This window comes from Agelaius phoeniceus, chromosome 7 (genome assembly GCF_051311805.1).
Source record: "Agelaius phoeniceus isolate bAgePho1 chromosome 7, bAgePho1.hap1, whole genome shotgun sequence".
Classification (NCBI taxonomy): Eukaryota; Metazoa; Chordata; class Aves; order Passeriformes; family Icteridae; genus Agelaius; species Agelaius phoeniceus.
In genome coordinates this window covers 22,915,089-22,933,466 of record NC_135271.1, presented here as the reverse complement: position 1 = coordinate 22,933,466, position 18,378 = coordinate 22,915,089, and the positions used below count along the sequence as shown (strand labels likewise).

The following is an 18,378-nucleotide window of genomic DNA, read 5'->3' as shown; positions in this document are numbered from 1 at the left end:
ACAGCCGCCGCGCGCGGCGGGGCGGGAACGAGAACGGCTCTCGCGAGAGAAAGCGGGAGGGGCAGGCGGGGGCGGCCGTGAGGGGAGGCGGTGGTGATGAGGCCGCCCCATTCCCCGTCCCTGCCCCTTCCCGCCCGGCAGCGCTATCGCGCTCTCCTCTGCGCGGCGCTGGAGGCCACGGATGCTTCCCTGTGAGCGTGGTGCCCTGCGGGTCCCTCTGTCAGAGCAGAATTTTGTATTCCTGAGACAACACTGACACCCGCACACACACACGCACAGAGCCGCGAGTGGGGACGTTTGGGGCGGCCGCTCGGCGCTGCGCGGCGGGACCGGTGTCGCAGCGAGTGACCCGGTTTGTGAGGTGAAGCCTCGCACGGAGATTGATGGGTTGAGTGGTTATTGGGAAATTCATCGTATTTCATCCCGTTTGATCAGCATCCCCCCGCCAGCCCCGGCTGTGCGTACGCTCACCCAAGGTTAGTCCTCGCTGCTGTCTGTACAACCGAGCCCCTGATGCTCTGTGCAATACAAACTACAAGGATGTGGATTTTAAAATTATTCAGAGTTCAATATTCAAGATTTATTTTAAAAATAATGAGTAAAACCCCGCCCTAGCAATGGTTGTGTGGGGCAAAATAATTTTAAAGTAGGTAGGAAACCTTTCTAGGTCTCCAAAGGCAGGATTGAGACCCCTTGTGAGCTTGCTCTGCAGAGGGCACAAACTGCTGTGCTAATGGCAAACAGAGTTAGCTCAAGTTTCAAGGGTTACTGAGCCGGGTGTTGACTCTATTTGCGAAGAAAACAAAAAAGACACTGTTACCTCATAGCTGGCTGATAAATACATCTCCCTTACAAGCAAGTAAACATTTTGAAAGACCAGAGTGATTTATAGTATTTCTGTAGGGTAAGTGAGAAGAAAATTATTTGAAAGTTCTTCTATTTCTCTAAAATACGTGGTAGAAATGAGTACAGAGTAGCGAGGGGTGAATTGCTTCTGGCTGTGTGCGAGAACGATGAAGCAGCGAGGTACCATGAGACACCTCCCTTACACAATCAGGGAATAAATGGTGGCAGCTGTGGGGTGCAGAGTGGAGAAGGCTGCTGGCTACCTGCTGCTGTCCCTGCTCCCACCGTATTTCAGGGTGAGTGCTGGTTGTAGTTTTCCCCTTCACTCAATTGTTATTTTTGCTATAAATAACACGTTAAAACCCCTTCCTTCTACCCCGTGAGAGCTACAATTTGTGAAACATTTCTAGATCGAAAACACTGAAAAGTCTCTGATTAGGCTTTCCCGTCAGAAAGAGAAGTGCACTTTGAATGCTGACTTGGCTTGGGCAAGGCTGTGAGCAGGGCCCTGCCTTGCTCCGGAGGCCAGGCTTGTTCCGGGAGCGGGACAATGTGCGGGCAGCAGAAATGGGTGACGGGGTCAGCAGCGCCCAACCCGCCGTTTCTATTGCCGGCAGAGCAGCCCCTCTCACGTTACACTGTAACGCGGGGCTCGGCATTCCTGCCCGCAGGCGCCGGAGCTCGGTTTGCACTAGTTACTATTTTACTCCCGGCCAGCATTCCTGCCCCAGGCATGTCAGGGATGTCAGCTCTTCGGGTCGTGTGGCGAAACCCAGCTGTGTAAGAAACTATCAAAAGGTTTAAAATGCTGCGAGAAATTGGTGTATTGGAATGAGGAGTAGAAATGTCCTAGTACCTCTTCAGACCAGCTGTATTCCAATATTTTTTTTAATGAGATTGATATTATTATTAGCCAGTTTTGAAACACAAGCAGTTCTAGCTGCCTGAGTCCTTCAAAATCCAGCCGCTTGTTTGCATTATTCTTTTATTGTTGTGGATTGTTTTTTTTTTTCCTATCAGCATATTCAAGGTTTAACCTTAAAGCACAGAAAAGTTGGGGACTTGATATTTCCATTTGTCCCTGACTTTTATTTCATGGCCATCTTGCTTTTAACATGGAAACAAATCTGACCATGAAGAAATACCTCTCAGAGAAAAATATGTCTCTGTTAGTTCAGTCTGAAGATGGTTCATGTGCCTGCAGAAAAAAGGAAAGAAATCTGCCTCATTTATTAAGATCTTAAATTCTATAGGGTTATCTTGTGCTGCTCCTTGATAATTAACCCTGTATTCCTGGAAGATGTTTATTATTTTCATTTCATTAAATTTCAAGCTGTCTTTGAACAAAATCTTAACAAGAGGATTTTCAATTTTGGGGTTTCAGCTGGTCCTCATCTTATGGCCTTCATAATGAAAATTTTAATATTTGGTCAAACTTTTATCAACCATGCATGTGCTGTTAGGGACGTGTCTGTCCTTTCTTCTCTATTGGCATATAAATGTTCCATCCTTTTCTTACTGTGGCAGGATAACATAACCAGGGTGAGAAAACTCTGAAAACACTACAGCTGCTGAGAATGGAAGCTATTCTGAAGTGTTGAGAAAAGAAAGTCACAAAAGATGGGAGTCCACCTGGTTTCCTTGGGATTCAGACAGACTGAAGAAAGACTGAAGACTGTATCTCCTCAAAAAAGCAGGTGGGGCAATAAGCAGCATTTACACCAAAACTGCAGGTTTTAGACCATGTAGAAAACAGTGGAAAGAAGCCTAATTCCCTACAGGAAGAACGTAGTAAAGAAAGAGGGTTTGTGACTGTCTGTCCTTGCCTGAAGAACCCGAGGGATATGGGATTTGGCACTCAGTCATGGCCTGAGAGGCAGTAACACAGATGGATCACCTTGCCTGGGTGGCAGTTGCCTTGTCCTTGCTTGCAGAGAGAGCCTTGTGGTACAAGGATGGAACATTCCTGTCAATCCAGCAAATGTTCCAGTGTGTCCTCCATGTAATTAGTACTAGGAACACTCTCTTTCCCCCACATCCATAAATTACTTATTCCCATGAAGTGTGACCTCTGTTTTTAATCACCTACGTAAACTGTACTAGATACAGCCATGCTAAGTTTAATAAATAGGCATTTTATATTTTATTTTATTTCTATAATGAATAGGCATTTTATATTTTAATAAATAGGCATTGTATCTGTTTCAGCATAAGCTGCTGAAAACCTGCTGGCCTGAAAGTGGAGCTGGGGGCAGCCAGGTTGTGTGGTGAGGGCTCAGAGGGATCCTATGCAGTTCATATCTTTTACAGCCATTATGGAAAGAAATGGTGAAATTTTAGGCCTGAACATTTCTCTGTTGGCAGTTAATTCCTACTGCACCTTGAGATGGGGTACAGGGTCTCTCAGCCATTTGTAAATATTTAAAACACCTTCTCCTCTTTGCTGTGTGACTGCAGCAGACTGCCTGCCTTATCCTGGGAGATAAAGGCATGCTGGCTGCAGTGGGAGATAATGCTTCACAGGGAGTTTGTGTTTCATTACACAATCAATTGTCTTGCAAGGTCCTTGGGCTGTGATTATCTGAAGTTTCAGCTTGAAGGTGCAGTGCTGTAACTACTGAAGTAAAACTGCAACACGGCAGATTTCAAGATGTAAGTCTTTTATACTAAAAAGTGTATTTTTATTAATTTAGCATCTTCCCTGTCTGTCCACAGTTCAGTGCAAATTTAACCCCCGGAGCAGTGCCTGGTTTGTCTTCAGTTCCAGAGCAAGCAGAGGTAAGCAGCCAAGAGCAAGCACCCCACAGCAAAGGGGAGCAAAAGCCATCGCAGCCAAGCCTGGCAAATGCAGCTCCTGCTGGAATGGCTGGGTGATCGATGGCATCTAGGGAAAAGCCTCGCTCCAGCTGACCTCTGTGCTGTGCAGCTGATGGCAGGGACTTTGTGCTGGCAGAAAATACATTGTGTTTCAAACTGTGGCAGAGCTTGAGTCCCTCACTGCAGCATCTGAGTGGAGATCTGAAAAATATTTTGTTACAGTTCTTACTGGTACCTCTGGAATAAGGGTTATAATGTATCTAATAGTGCCGCGTTCCTATCAGCATGACTAGGATGAGGGAAAAGTGGAATTTAATTCCTGCCAGTGAAGTTTCAGCAGCAATAAGTCATGTACTGACTGACTTCACTAGGATTACCCCAAAAGCACCTTAAGGCACTTTCTGTTCTTGGGCTGCACTAGATCCCTCTGTGCACCCCAGCTTTGAAAGCCTTCTGAGGAACAGTGCAGATCTGGGTGCTCCTGCACCTACAACCCTGAATCCTTGTCAAGGCAAAAGAAGGTGGCCAGGAATACAGAAATTTAATTGCTTCAGCATTAGCTAAGTCAGTGTCTTGCTATTTAAGAATGGTGTGTTAAGGGTAAAGGAAATGGAATTTGTCAAAGCAGGGAAAAGGGAAAGCTCAAGATCTGGGTGTGATGGTGTGGTAATCAGTAAAGAAACTTCATTTAAGATCAGCATCAGCCCCTCTTCTGCCTGATTAACTGACAGGGGAGTTTTTTTATTTTCTATTGGTAAAGTTTAGTGAGTGATAAGCAAGAATAACCATTAATTCTTATCTGCTCCATGTGGGAACTGGATGATCCTCCAACAGCAGAGACATGACTGGTACCAAGCTCCTTCCAAGTGCTGGGGGACAGGTTGTTTGTGTGCCTTAGCCTTCAGTGTTTCAGGGTCTTCAGACAGAAGTTAGAAGAACCCATGCTATCTCAGGAGTCCAATGTGCAAGGGAACTGGATAAAATCCTCAGCAAGACTGCATCTGTCTGGTAACCATTTTAAGCTCATTTTATACAAACTTGGTGAAAATAACATATTACTACCATTGAATGGTGCAGAGAGCTCATTACACATCGAGACTCAGTTTCACTGAGCAACAGCAGAAACTGAGACAGAAGCAGAATAGTTTTATCAGTTTATTGTAAAGACCTTTACAATCTCAGTACAGAGATAAGGATATAAAATGATGTTGTTTGGAATAGTTAAGGCTGGTTGGTGGTCATCCAAATTTCACTGTTCAATGGAACTCAAGCAAGAGCAACTGATTTCTGACTGTACATATTTTTATTTGTGTTCCATCGTTACAGTGAGATCACAAGTTATTTCAAAGACTCAATGCCTGTTTATTATAAAATAAAGGACATTATTTACATGATGAAAGAAAAATTTCAGCATTTTAGTGGAATGGATGACTGATACTGCAACAGGTTTAGTCCACATATTTCCCAAGAATGTCACCATCTCTAAACAAGTAGTAGTCCTGTAAAGAAAAGAAACATTAGCTTCTGTCATGTAAATTTTTTCTTGTTTTGCAAATACTGTCTTGTTCTGAGTCAGCATTATTGCAGCCATTAAGTACAAAATCAAAAGCAAGCTAACCAAGAAGTCAACATGTAGAGCTAGTCTTGAAAAAGTTCTTTTTGTTCCTGAGATACTCTTTAGAGAGTTATCAAGTTACTACTTCTAGGAGTGGGAAAGCGCAAGAACTGTTAGAAAACAATTCTGCACGCTTTCCCTGCCAAAAACAAGGATGCCCCCAGGAATTCCTAAGCCTTTTTGGATTCCCTCTAATATGCACTTGACATATGGAACATTTTGCCCACCCAGCAAAGGCTGGGTCAGAGGTTCCTGTGGTTGCTGCCTTTTATGCAGGGGCAGAAGCAGCAGTAGCAGAGCTGTCAGAAGGTGGCTGGATCCAGCTGCTCCCTTTCTTGAATGGTGCTAACAGCACAAAGCAACCACAGTATTTATCACTGGCGTTTCAGGAACCATTCTGATTTGCACTCACAAAGCTGGGAAACCTACCTTATCTTCCAGTACGATCTTAGTGCCACCATATTCTGGGAGCAAAACCTTTTCACCAACTTTTACACTCACTGGCTGAATCTCACCATTCTGAAAAAAGAAAAAAATCCTTACTTTTCTGTAACAGAATTCCTCCAAACTACAACAGTCCATCCATGTACAGAAACATTCAGGAAATCACAACTCTGCATTTAGTTTTGACTGTAAAGACAAAACTAAAGTGTGAGGTCTTTGCTTGACACACTGAATAGGACTTCACTTAAAGAACCATGAAACCCCCTTGTAAAACCAAGGCACAAAGTTCATCTCCATATTCTACAATCAAGGATAATTTCTCCAAGAGCCAGTTTAAAAAGTACCTTCCCATTTCTGTAACTTTGATCAACTTGTCACTGTTGCCATCAATTCAATTGTTTAGAAACACCTGATAGAGTTTAATGAAATTTTTGTATTACAAGCAAAACATTAACACATTAGTCAAATATTATCACCCTTTCACAACATAAAATGTTAAAAATCAGATCCTGACACAAACCAGCGTGGGATGTAGAGAGGGACTCATGGTAAAGAAAGGCCAAGGCAATGTGCCCAGGTTGAAATTTAACCTGCTTTCCAGCATTGCTACTGACTGAACACTGCTCTGATGGAGAACCAGCCCTTCTGATGTGGAAGCCCCCAGGCACTGGCCTTTTTGTGAACTGTCTTATTTCCATATACGTATCCAATGTGCAAAATTAACAAGCAGTCACTCAACACTTATTTCCTTTGATTGCTGACCTTCTTTAGTCCAAGAAGCCTAATCCTTATGGACAATGGTATTGGACACAGCACAAGGCAGCCAATAAATAGGCATTTTATATTTTGTGGAACCCCCACATTTTGGGGTTCCACCCTGCTCACAAGTCACAGACATTTGAGCATGTAATAATTTTAACAAAGAAGTCTGCTGGTCCCTCAAGGTTTTGGCTGAGATGTGATGAAACACGGTATCACACAAAACACTCTCTACATATTTAAAATAAACTAACACCACCAACACCTCCCCAAAAAACTCCCCACCACCAAGAGCAAACAAAAGAAACCCCACTCCATTTTATAAATGATTAAAGGAATGCTGGAGTTCATTTCAGGACAATTTGAGATTTCTACCTGCTTTTTGAATCTCCACTTGCAATTTCAGCCATCACAGTCCTCCATTTTTGTCAACCACTTTTGCACTACAACCATCCCACTCTTATGGCAATATTGCAGCTACCACCACCCCATTCATTACTGGTTCTACCCAAAGGGAATGCTTTGGGTAATTACCTTTCCTCTGCCTCCAGATCCAACTGCTACTACTGTTGCTTGTAGTACCTTCCCTTGGGATTTTTCTGGTATCATGATTCCTCCTTTGGTTACTGTCTCAGCGGCACATCGCTCAACCAGTACACGATCAAAGAGGGGGAGAAATTTCCTAAATGCTTTTCCTGCCTGTGGAAGCAATTGTACATTATAACAAGAGAGCCATTACAACAAAAACTGCAATTAAAAGGAATTTTAAAACCCCGACACATAATGGTTTCTCTTTTGAGAGAGATGAATAGTGTAAGACAACTGCTAGGCACTTATTTAATAGCAGCAAATAGCAGCTCTGATTGCATCAGAAACTCCTGAAGGCACAGGCAGATGCTGGGCAATCCTGACAATTCAGCTGTAGAAGATATATTCCAGCTGGGGAATAAACCACCCACGGATGAGCAGACTCCTCTGTCTGGAAAAGCCTCTAGGCTTTTAACACCAAACCCTCAGTTGCTATAGCGTGGTGAACACCATTATTGATGATTATATGAACTGGGTTTCTCCAGTTCACAACCAGATCTAATGAAGATTAAGGACTCCCTGGAAGAGCTGCACCTATACTTGTGAACAGGTTTAGAAGCACAGGTCTAGCCAGGTGCCCCACTGTCAGTCTTTCTTAGGTGCTTTGAAGCATAACCCTTTCACCAAAAAAACAGTGAGAATCTGCAGCCTGAGCCACAGTGCTGGTGCTTATACCAACTTCTACCAACAGATTCAGAAAAAATTACAAGAAAGTTTAAGTCAAGAAAATGAGAAAGTAGGCACCCTTCTAGCTCAACTGCTTTAGTATCTGCTTCTGCTTAACCAGAGTCAAGGTGAAGGGTTTTGATTAAGTTGTTGGGTTTTTCCCTCACATTTGGGTTAGGTTTGGGGTTTTTTTGCAACTACTTTCTGCTATCTGTCTGCATTTCAGAACCAGCAGTCTAACCGCCATAGGCCAGATAAATGCAAGCAAATGCACTTATCCCAACGCACGGGGGTCAGGAAGAAGGAACTTGCTTTGATTTAGAAGGAAAGATATGGCAGGCTGCCAAGTCACATGGAGATAGTGCTCCACTGGACAGGTACAGAGCCCACGCTCAGAGAAAGAGCTAGAAGGGCCTGGCATCCGTGTGCCCTTTGCTGGCACTCATCGCTATCCACACACACTTGAGAAGGAGCAGAAAGCAAAGCCATGGGCAGAGCACGAGCAAAGGGCAGCACATGGAAGATGCTGTATTTGACTGCTGCCAGCAGCACAGGGATGAAAGATAACCAAGGGAAAAGGCTGCCAGTTGTGTACGTTTCCATTCTGTGAAGATAATATCGCTGACCCTCCTTTTTAAGAGCTGTTCTATGTTTACCAGAAATAAAGCTGCCAGACTTATAACCATCAATATTTTACACTAAGTTTTAATTCTTCACGATATTATTATCCTAAGAATCAAGTTTCACTGCGAGAACAAGGGCAACTCAGTGAAACTCTCCTTCTTTATAAAAAATTTTACAAAACTTATAGAAAAGAGAGCTCCGGAGCGTGGCACAGGTTTCTTGTCTATCTCCACAGAGATCAGCCGTGGCCTGCACGGCCCTGCCCTGCAGCGCTGCTGTCACGGGGCCGCTCCCGTTACTGCGGCGGGAGGAACCCTGAGCTCCAGTGTGCGCGCAGCCAAAGGCAGCCCCTGCAAACCTCCCGCCACGTCCGGCCCGCAGCCCCCGCGCCTGCCGGGGGAGTCCCTCTGCCCCACGGACTGCGTGACCTTGCGGCGCCGCCACCCCCCGGCTCCATCTTCCCAGGTCCCCCCGCGACCCAGCGCTGCCCGCGGGCACGGCAGGGACCGAGCACACCCGTGCGCGGCTGCTCGGGGCCCCGGCAGCGACCCAACCGCGGGGAGGAGCAGGGGCGCCGCCAGGCCGTGCGGGCTGTCTGTCCCCGCGGCGGCGGGCAGCCCGGGAGCGGGCCTGCGGCAGCGCTGGGGAGATGGCGGCAGCAGTGGCGGCGGCGGCGGCCCCGGCACTCACCATGATGCTCCCGCGCCGCCCGCACCGAGTGACCGCGCCACCGCCAGCACACACGTGAGGAAGGTCACGGCGTGCGCATGCGCGACCGGCGCCCCGCCCCGGGGCGGAGCAGCCCCGACCCCCTCCCCCAGCCCCGGGGAGGTTTAGCGCCGCTGTTTTTTTTCAACCTCTGCGGCGCCATCCCGGTCCCGGGAACGGCTGCGCCCTGGCGGCACCGGGGACCCGCTGCACAGCTCCTGCGGCGCCCCAGGCCGGGCCCCGCACGGAAGTGAGGTCAGCTCACCTCTGACCCGCGGCGAGCATGAGCGTTCCAGAAGGTTCTGGAATCGCCGGGCCCCGGAACATGAATAGTTCATGCTACAAACCCTTAGCGCATGCGCATTTTAGCCCGCTGCGCAGCGCGGCAGGCGGGCTGTGGGCGGGCGCGGAGGCCATGCTGGTTCCGGGGCCGGGCGGCCGGAGCCGCACATGGGCCGGCGGCGGCGCGGGGGCGGGGCCGAGGCGGTGAGTGCCGAGCGCCGCCCGCCGCCGCCGCGCCAGACGTGCCCGCGAGTCCGCAGAGCCGCGGTGCTGCTCCCGCGTTGCCGCAGGTGAGCGGGAACGCGGCCGGGCCGCTGGGCCCGCGCCGCTCTACCCGGTCTGGGGAGGGCGTGGGGACCGTCACCCCTTTGGCCGCGGTTACCGGCCGGGCCGTGCGCTGGGAGCGGCTGGGCCCGAGCGGCCGGAGCGGGGGGCGGCCGTGATGCAGGCGGTGCGCCCGGGTGGCGGGAGCGGGGCCTGCACCTCCCTGCGGGCCGCTGGTGGCGCGGTGGGCGGCGGTGGGGGGCGGGCGGCGCTGACCTTGCTGCGCGTGTCCTGGTGCAGCGCCATGTGCCTGCGGGGCCCTGCCCGGCCTGGGGGCTCCGGCGGGCCCGCGGTGGCGGTCGCGGCCTTGTCTCTCTTCTCTGTGCCCTTGGTGGCCTAGCGGGGTGCGGGAGCAGTACCCGAGCTCCCCTCGGCACGGCCCTGCTGCTGCAGCTGCGGGCAGGCGGGCGCGGCCCCCGCGCCGAGCACATGGAGCCGCAGGCGCTCCGCGGTGCCCTCGCCGTGTCCTGCCCCGCTCCGGGCGGGAGGCGCTCGGACGTGCTGCAGGCCGCGCAGGGAGGAGCTGCTCCGCGCGGGTCTCGGCGGGAAGATCGGGGACACCCAGCTCGGTACTTGCCGTTGATTGTGTGTCTCGATTTCAGCCGGTCGAAAAATTAAAAATTCATCCTGCCTGCTTTCCTTCCTAAATTTGTTCCCCCTGTTTTCCTGTAGAAGTAGCTGCGCAAAGCTATAATGCTTTTTTCTGTTTTGTTTTTCTCTACGTTTCTTTTAATATTTTAGACATGCTCCGTTTATCTACAGTACTCCGTCAGATAAGGCCAGTGTCCAGAGCCCTCGCCCCCCACCTAACACGAGCCTATGCAAAAGATGTGAAGTTCGGAGCAGACGCGAGAGCTCTGATGCTACAAGGAGTAGATCTTTTAGCAGATGCTGTAGCTGTCACCATGGGGCCAAAGGTAATGGAAGACTGGGCCTTTATGTCAGCACAGACCTGGCTGAAAATATTGTAACAGAGAGCAGTTGTTGGGTTTCTCTCGGTGGAGCCGCACGATTGTGTTTGCAGAACTGCAACGCAAAGGGCTTGGGGAATGGACAGGCTCCTGCAAGCAGCTGTATTCTCATGTCCATCAAAAGTGGGACAGTAGTGCATGTGCTTTTTGTAGTAACAAAGTAAAATTGCTTGGATTCCTGTGAAGGTACATTATATTCGTCTGAACAGTTTGAAGGTTAAGGACATGTGCATAATGTGTTACCAGCTCAGTTGATAACCTGTAACAGTGCTGTAGATAATGTAACTGTCTGTGTCGTGGGGTTGGTTAATTACCATGTGGGTGGCTTGGTTGGATTTTTTTATGATGCGTGTTTTGTTTGTTAATTTTTTTTTTACGAATTACAATTTTGTATTAGTTAACCTTTTAAATATTAATAAGCTTTAAAAAATATCTAAAGTGTAATGTTGAGTTCTCAGTTGGCTGGTGAATATTACCAGCCTAAGTGAAATTTCAAGGTAGAGGCATTAATTTGTGTTACCCTATATTCTGTCCTGTAAGGGAGATCTGGGTCTCTTGGAAAACCAGCTATGGTATTCTGCATAGTCATGCAATGTGCAGTGGGGCTTGAAATGAGATTCCTCTTTTTGAGTAAGAGACACTGATTTTCTTGGGGCTTATGTGAATATCTGTTCCCTGTAACAGCATGTGCATGATAGTTCTTCTGAGGGCTGCTTGGCCTCTGTAACATTATTTCATGTATTTTCTGCACATTTTTAGTGCTCTACCAGCTTCATTCAAAGGCAAAAATGCCATAAAGCTGAGCAAATGAAGATTAAGGAACAATTTTGTCAGGAAACTGTGGCTACTTCCACAAAGGAACAAAGTTTAAGTGTAGTTGGTTAATTTAACTCCTGGTTTTTTGGATCAGGCTACTCTGTGAATGCTGCAGCATAGTTCTAATCCACTGGCTAAAGGGCAGTTGCTGATGCAACTTCATGCAATCTTAGGGGATTTTTGCTGGTTATGCTGTGCTTCATGTAAAAATGGAGGGGTTACTCCAGTGCCTGAGTCAGCCTCTGGCATTTTTAAGAAACATCAGTCTGGTGAGGAAACCTCCTTTGGGCCTGTTCTACATTTTAAGGAGCCCAATTTGCAGTCTCACACAATCTTTTGGTATGCTCCAGCATGTTGAACAGAACTGGTTTGTGTGGGGGCTCAGCTTCTCAATATTGCAGACCATTCGAAATGCCTGTGCACTTACTGGTGATGTTTGTTCCCTTCTTCAGGAGCACAGGCAGGTGTTTTTGCTGGGAGCAGGCCCTTTCATGTGATTTGTTATCTGTGGGTTTTGTTGTGCTCCTCTTCTCAGAGCTGCAAACCAAACACTAGTAATAAGACCATATCAAAATACAAAAGAGAATTAAGCAAACTAGGAGACATTATATGAAAAACGTACTGGTAGCATGCTCCTCCAGAGAGGAGTTTTCTTACTCTTGATTCACTTTTATATTTAGAAGTGCAAGTCAAATAAGATAGTAGTAGGGAATGCATTTTGGCATAACTGTTCCACGGCACAGTGGGAAATTTCCATAAGCCGTTCCCCAGGTTCAGCCTGAGGAACTGAAGCAGAACCTTAAGGCTGCTGGGGTGGTTGTGCTTCAGGAGCAGCGAGGCCTCGTGCCTGGCAGGCAGCCAGGGCTGGTTCAGTCATTGAGGCAGATGTGGGTGGGCTCTGAGCAGGGGAGGGGCTCCGGGCACCACAGCCCTGCACGGGAATCCTTGCCCGGCTGGGCTGGCAGAGCTCAGGCTGGAGCCGGACCTGACTCACCGAGGGAGGGCACTCGTGCAGGGACAGTGCTGAGCAGGGGCACTCGCTCTCCCTGTGCTCCTCCAGCAGCCCCAGCTCTCGGGACAGAAGAGGAGTTTCAGGGCAGCAGTAAACCAGAGGGGCTCCCTGCGTTTCTGCTGCCTCCAGCTCAAACTGGAACGTGTTTGTTTGGGAAAGGTATTGGCTACTGGATTCACCTGTGAACAAGCAGGAGCATTTGCCTTATGGTGAACCTGTATGGGTCACAGTTTCCCGTGTTAGCTGTGTCTGTTAGTTACAGTACTCCAGCTTTTCAGTTGGATCCAAGTGTGAGCTGAGATGAGAAAAGCTTGGTAACTTGCAGTGGGTAAGAAATTACTGTAACACATGAATACAAATTTGGAGTGTTCTCAGTTGTCTTTGCTAATCACTATTTACTAATCACTACTGAGGTTTGCAAGTCTGCTTTTTTTCCTTCCAGCACATGCAACAAATTGAGCTTTTATTTGTTTTTCAATCACAAAGAATGCATATTGTGATCTGATGAAAATTTTGAAAATTTATTCTAATTGCTATATTTTTAATTTTGGGCTAAAATATTAGTATTAGAGGGAATCTCTTCAGGTTTTTCTCTAAGGTCAGCGTTACTTAATTGCAGACTTAAGCAGTATGGCTGAAGAATGGAGTGTCATTCTGTGGAAGTATAAAGCCTTTGAGCCATTTTTCTGTTTTTGGAGAACCTTGGTATTAAAGTGTGTGTTTGAGAAGTCCCAGCTGAATGCCCTGTGTAAGGTGTTCAGCTGCAACTGTTCAAAATTCTCAGTTGAGCTCTTGATGGTAACATGCTTTGGGTTTGCTTGGATTTAAAATTTGGTTTTTGTCCCCCTAGGGAAGAACAGTTATTATTGAACAAAGCTGGGGAAGTCCCAAAGTGACAAAAGATGGTGTGACAGTAGCAAAGGCAATTGACTTGAAAGACAAATACAAGAACATTGGAGCCAAGTTAGTCCAAGACGTTGCCAACAATACCAACGAGGAGGCAGGAGATGGTACCACTACTGCAACAGTCCTGGCACGAGCCATTGCCAAGGAGGGCTTTGAGAAGATCAGCAAAGGAGCCAACCCAGTAGAAATCAGGAGGGGTAACTTTTTCCTGTTGTTTTTAATGTTTGATCGTTGTCTTTTATTTTTCATATCCTAAATTTGACTTGTTTTCTGTTTGAAGAGGCACCATAAAGGGTTTATATGATCTTTAGAGAGCAGAAATGATGTTTTTTTATACTGTGAACTCTGAGGAACCATTAATTTGTCTGATCATTGTACTATTTTACATACAGTCAACTTCTTTTATTTGTTGTAAGTGAATTCCAATTAAAGCCATTTCTGCATGTAGTTAATACCATAGCCATGTAAATAAATCTGTTAGGAATTTCAATCATGACAGTATTTCACACTAATTTCAAAAAACCCAGCACTGCATACTGTGACAGTATGGAACAACAAATGACAGTATGGAACAACAATCATTTGGTTTTGAATGTGCAAACATTTTTGCAGTGTGGACTTCTGTTTGAAGGCAAACCTGTTTGTTGTGGTGGGTGGATGCTTGGTTTGTGTTTTCTGTGCTCTGTACCTTGTTTTGTTCACTCACAAGCGCCCTGTTCATCCTCAGGGGTGATGCTGGCAGTGGATGCCATCACAGCTGAACTGAAGAAGCTGTCAAAACCTGTTACAACTCCAGAAGAAATTGCACAGGTAAGAAAAAACACACAATAAAATGTAGCCCAAATTTAGGCAGCTGTTTCTCAGAAAGTTTTGTGAAACTAGGTTTAATGAAGTTATGTTGTGTGCATCTTGACACTGGGTACTTTTCTTTATACATCAGAAATAGTCTTCAATTGCACTGCTAGAGGCTCCTCCAGAAGTGGGCAGATTTTTTCATTCCAAAGTATGGTCTTAAAACATAAATGTGTGTACTTGGGAAGAATTGATGGGAGCAAAGCTCTGTAGTGAATGGAAGTGATGGCAGAGTACTGAGGGTGTGGCAGATCTGCTGTGGGGAATCAGGTCCAGGTGTGTTGGTGGTCCTGGGTTATTTGTGCCTGTGCCTGGAGGTGGCCTGGGTGTGAGTCCAGGCAGGGAGTCTGGCTCAGGGAATCTGTGCTGCAGCTGCCCACGGGCCTGAGCCCTCCTGCTGTGAGTGTGCTGCACTCTGCTGCCCTGCCTTGGCAGAAATGTCAGCATTGCACATGGTTATTCTGATTTTTTTTATCATGAGGAAGCACCTTGCATTGGGAAATGAGATTAAATGCCTTATCCTTTCAGGTTGCCACAATATCAGCAAATGGAGATCAGGAAATTGGCAATATAATCTCTGATGCAATGAAAAAAGTTGGACGAAAGGGTGTGATCACTGTCAAGGTAAGAACTGGCCAAGTGACTGTCTCTGCTCTGTTAGGGCTGGCTTCTGTCATGTGTGATGCTGTTGCTGCAGCTCCCATTCCATAATCCCCACCATAATTCCTCCCCAGCTCCTTTGGATCAGAGTTTGATCACTGTTCCTTCTTCCTGTTTTGGAGAGAAGCACATGAAACTGATGGGGGATCCAGAGCCTTTCAATCTATTGTGCATGATATGCTAAAACTGTACTTGTGCTTTTGGCAGCAAACCAGAGAGATTTTAATGCAGACTTTCTTGCATCTAAACAGGATGGAAAAACTCTAAATGATGAACTGGAAATCATTGAGGGTATGAAATTTGACAGAGGCTACATCTCTCCATATTTTATTAACACAACTAAAGGTGAGTTACAATAAGTTATGTCAAACACCTCCAGTGGCTTGTGTCAGTCAGAAATAATGGCACCTGTTAAAGGCTTTGCAGTCCCTTATGCTGGGCACCACAGCAAATAGAGCAGGGGCTCCTTGCCCATCAGAAACTTGAACGTGCTAAAAGCTTGGAGGGTTGGGGGTTCCTTTTCCTTCTCTGTAAAGTGTTCCTGTGAGCACAGGCTGGCCTTGCAACACAGCAGAACAATGGAGAATTGAGAGTGGAGTCTTGGAGAAAACAAGTTGTCTTTTTCTTAATGCAGTTGGAAAGTGCAACCATTGCTACAAAACACCTGCTTAAGTTAAAAGAATGCTTGATATGTTTTTGTAATGGAACTGTTCAGATAATGCATGTTGTTTCTGCAGGGCAGAAATGTGAATTCCAGGATGCTTATGTTTTGATCAGTGAAAAGAAAATCTCTAGTGTACAGTCCATAGTTCCAGCTCTTGAAATTGCCAATGCCAACCGCAAACCTTTGGTCATCATTGCTGAAGATGTTGATGGAGAAGCCCTCAGCACTCTAGTCTTGAACAGGTGAGGATTAAAATCCATTTTTTTCTATGGTGTATGGCTGGTTGTTCTTTTACCTGTGCCAAAGAAACAGCAGCTTTTAACACCACCATGCTTTGTATCAACTCAGGTAGAAATCCAGTTGTGTCCTAACTACCTTTTTGAGAAAACCATCTCAGTTTGTGATGGTCTCTTCGTTTGCTTGACTGCTAGAGCTGCACTGAAATAATTTGGCTTAGTAATGAGACTCATTCTCTGAATTTTTGTCTTTAGACTGAAGGTCGGCCTTCAGGTTGTTGCTGTAAAAGCACCAGGTTTTGGTGACAACAGGAAAAACCAACTTAAAGACATGGCGATTGCAACTGGTGGTGCTGTAAGTAATGATGTTTTCAGTGGATTTTTGCTCCAAAGGATGTTAATGCTTTTCAAGGAGGAAAATACTGTGCATTTTTAGGTCCTTGGCTTGTATTTGCGGAGTTGCAGGCTGTATTCTGTTCTTTCAAAAATGTAACAGTAACTGATGTTTGAAACTTCCTGTTGTTTAAAATGCAGACGCTGATAATTGCTGTGTAATGCAGTCCTGGCCAACCATATGTCCTTGTGACTGACTGAAGTCACATGAGATCTCCTTGCAGGATTTCGGTTTTTAAGGGAAAGGAGGAACTCCAAGGCAATTGTTGCCTCTATAAACAATTGCCTGGACTCAGATGTGGCAAATATAATTATTTTAAATGTTTGAAATTGACTGAATGAATTTTCTTACTACTAAATTTTGCATCTAGTTGATGAGTTGATTAATGTCCCTTTATGCTGCCCTTTTTTAATATGCACTTCAAAATCATACCATTATATTAGGACCCAGAGGATACTGTTGAAATAAATGTTTAAGGTAATGGCAGCACAAAGTAACCAACCAGCAAACTGTTCTTCAGTCAGTGACATATCAGTATCTATGACATCTCAAAATACAAGGAGATGACGATGACAGGACTGAAGGAAACACCATGAAACTGTGTCAGGGGAGGTTTAAGTTGAATATCAGGAAGATGTTCTTCACCCAGAGGGTGCAACTGCAGTAATGTGGTTATTCTGCACCATTAGCCTGCTGTATGTGTTCATGTACTTGTAGATAAAAATACCCAATGTGTGGGGAACCTGTGAATTGCAGCTTTTCACATAATTTCTTTCAGGTGTTTGGAGAAGAGGGTTTGAACCTAAATGTAGAAGATATTCAGCCTCATGACTTTGGTAAAGTTGGAGAGGTCATTGTGACAAAAGATGACACCATGCTCCTCAAGGGGAAGGGTGAAAAGGCTCAGATTGAAAAACGCATTCAAGAAATAATCGAACAGCTAGAGGTTACCACCAGTGAATATGAAAAAGAGAAACTGAATGAGCGACTGGCCAAGCTCTCTGATGGAGTAGCAGTATTGAAGGTATGAAGAACTTGGTAAAATCATAATGAATTAAAGCTTAGGCCTCTTGAGTGCTGAGCTACAGAAGAAGATTTGCCACTGTGGGAGAGGGTGGGTTGGCTTTCTGGCACTTGTTAGGCATTGGCAGCTTAATCTGGTGGCGGCAGTGCTGTCCCACCTGGGCTCTTGTGCAGCCCTTGACGTGTGGCTTGCTCTGCCCGCAGGTGGGCGGAACCAGCGATGTTGAGGTGAACGAGAAGAAGGACAGGGTCACGGATGCCCTGAACGCCACCCGTGCGGCCGTGGAGGAGGGCATCGTCCCAGGGGGTGGCTGTGCCCTGCTGCGCTGCATCCCAGCCTTAGATGCCTTAACTCCAGCCAACGAGGATCAGAAAATTGGTAAGCACATGACTTGAAGGTGTGTGTGTGGAAGTGATGCAAGCACGCTTTCCCCTGTCCTGAGGCTTTATCAGGTGGCTTTCAGTTTGTTTTTAGTTACTTGATCTTAGGAATATCACATTTCTTTGGTGTGCTGGTCTCTGCTTTTGAGTGGGAAGGAGCTTTTTCACTGGACTGTGTAAGACCCAGCAGCAGTAAAGCAGAAGTATCCCAACACAGAGTGGCAATTGTTTAGGGTTGGGAGCTGGCTCTTAGTCTTTGCAGACAGACAAAATCTAATAACGCTCAAGAGACTGTGTGGCAAATCAAATGGAAAGAGGCTTTGTGTCATGTCGCACATAAATGTAGAGAGTAATAATACTTGTTAGTATTTTTTGTGGAAGTAAAACTAAAATGTGCATGAATATCCTGCAGAGATTTCATTTGTTGGCAAGTGTCAAGTAGCAGAGAACCTTCCCTCCTGGAACTGACAAAAATAGCTTATGTTTTTGCTTGGAGGGTTTTCTCTTTGTATTGATCTCCAGCACTAGGGCATTCCTTGGCAGTGGGAGTGGTTTTTGTACATGGAGCTCCAGCTATCCTGTTTCTTGCAGGCATTGAAATAATCAAGAGAACACTGAGAATCCCAGCAATGACTATCGCAAAGAATGCTGGTGTGGAAGGATCATTGATAGTTGAAAAAATCCTGCAGAGCCCGTCAGAAGTTGGCTACGATGCAATGCTTGGGGACTTTGTAAATATGGTAGAAAAAGGAATCATAGACCCAACTAAGGTAACCTAAAGCTCTTAATT

General features: G+C 46.3%; 3 protein-coding genes and 1 long non-coding RNA gene across 6 annotated transcripts in view; 2 read left to right on the top strand and 2 right to left on the bottom strand.

Moving 5' to 3' along the window:
• The first annotated feature begins 107 nt into the window (after positions 1 to 107).
• Positions 108 to 5,100, top strand: LOC129122624 (uncharacterized). Of its 2 annotated transcripts, none has more exons than XR_008534598.2 (3): positions 108 to 476; positions 2,374 to 2,543; positions 3,562 to 5,100. It is a non-coding gene; the product is annotated as an uncharacterized LOC129122624 (long non-coding RNA). The 2 variants fall into 2 exon arrangements; XR_008534599.2 differs by having other exon boundaries at positions 108 to 1,142.
• HSPE1 (heat shock protein family E (Hsp10) member 1) lies at positions 4,806 to 9,934 on the bottom strand. Of its 2 annotated transcripts, none has more exons than XM_077181221.1 (4): positions 9,890 to 9,934; positions 7,016 to 7,180; positions 5,708 to 5,797; positions 4,806 to 5,162 (listed from the first exon to the last, which is right to left on the bottom strand). In XM_077181221.1, exons 1-4 carry the CDS (start codon positions 9,917 to 9,919, stop codon positions 5,112 to 5,114), a joined length of 336 nt encoding a protein of 111 aa, XP_077037336.1. In that variant the 5' UTR covers positions 9,920 to 9,934; the 3' UTR covers positions 4,806 to 5,111. The 2 variants fall into 2 exon arrangements, with proteins under 2 accessions (XP_077037336.1, XP_054492536.1); XM_054636561.2 differs by lacking the exon at positions 9,890 to 9,934 and adding an exon at positions 9,050 to 9,289.
• HSPD1 (heat shock protein family D (Hsp60) member 1) overlaps positions 9,481 to 18,378 on the top strand; it is a 9,367-nt gene continuing 469 nt past the window's right edge. The window contains exons 1-11 of the mRNA XM_054636557.2: positions 9,481 to 9,639; positions 10,415 to 10,590; positions 13,323 to 13,575; positions 14,106 to 14,188; positions 14,759 to 14,854; positions 15,142 to 15,235; positions 15,628 to 15,796; positions 16,046 to 16,145; positions 16,963 to 17,208; positions 17,412 to 17,586; positions 18,180 to 18,358. Coding sequence (XP_054492532.1) covers positions 10,417 to 10,590; positions 13,323 to 13,575; positions 14,106 to 14,188; positions 14,759 to 14,854; positions 15,142 to 15,235; positions 15,628 to 15,796; positions 16,046 to 16,145; positions 16,963 to 17,208; positions 17,412 to 17,586; positions 18,180 to 18,358 — 1,569 coding nt within the window. The 5' untranslated portion in view covers positions 9,481 to 9,639; positions 10,415 to 10,416. The remainder of the gene's footprint in view (positions 9,640 to 10,414; positions 10,591 to 13,322; positions 13,576 to 14,105; positions 14,189 to 14,758; positions 14,855 to 15,141; positions 15,236 to 15,627; positions 15,797 to 16,045; positions 16,146 to 16,962; positions 17,209 to 17,411; positions 17,587 to 18,179; positions 18,359 to 18,378) is intronic.
• Positions 15,713 to 18,378, bottom strand: part of COQ10B (coenzyme Q10B) — a 15,309-nt gene continuing 12,643 nt past the window's right edge. Inside the window, exon 6 of the transcript XR_013183010.1 lies at positions 15,713 to 15,849. The gene's annotated coding sequence lies outside the window, so the exon portion shown is untranslated. The remainder of the gene's footprint in view (positions 15,850 to 18,378) is intronic.

What these genes read in the sequence shown, in the direction of transcription:
- HSPE1 (XM_077181221.1), bottom strand. Translation starts at nt 9,919, where the DNA reads ATGGCGCTGCACCAGGACACGCGCAGCAAG. An exon ending in ACCAGGACACGCGCAGCAAG is followed by an intron (nt 7,181 to 9,889) that starts GTCAGCGCCGCC and finishes TTGCTTCCACAG; the next exon opens with GCAGGAAAAGCATTTAGGAA. An exon ending in GATCTGGAGGCAGAGGAAAG is followed by an intron (nt 5,798 to 7,015) that starts GTAATTACCCAA and finishes TTCTTTTTTCAG; the next exon opens with AATGGTGAGATTCAGCCAGT.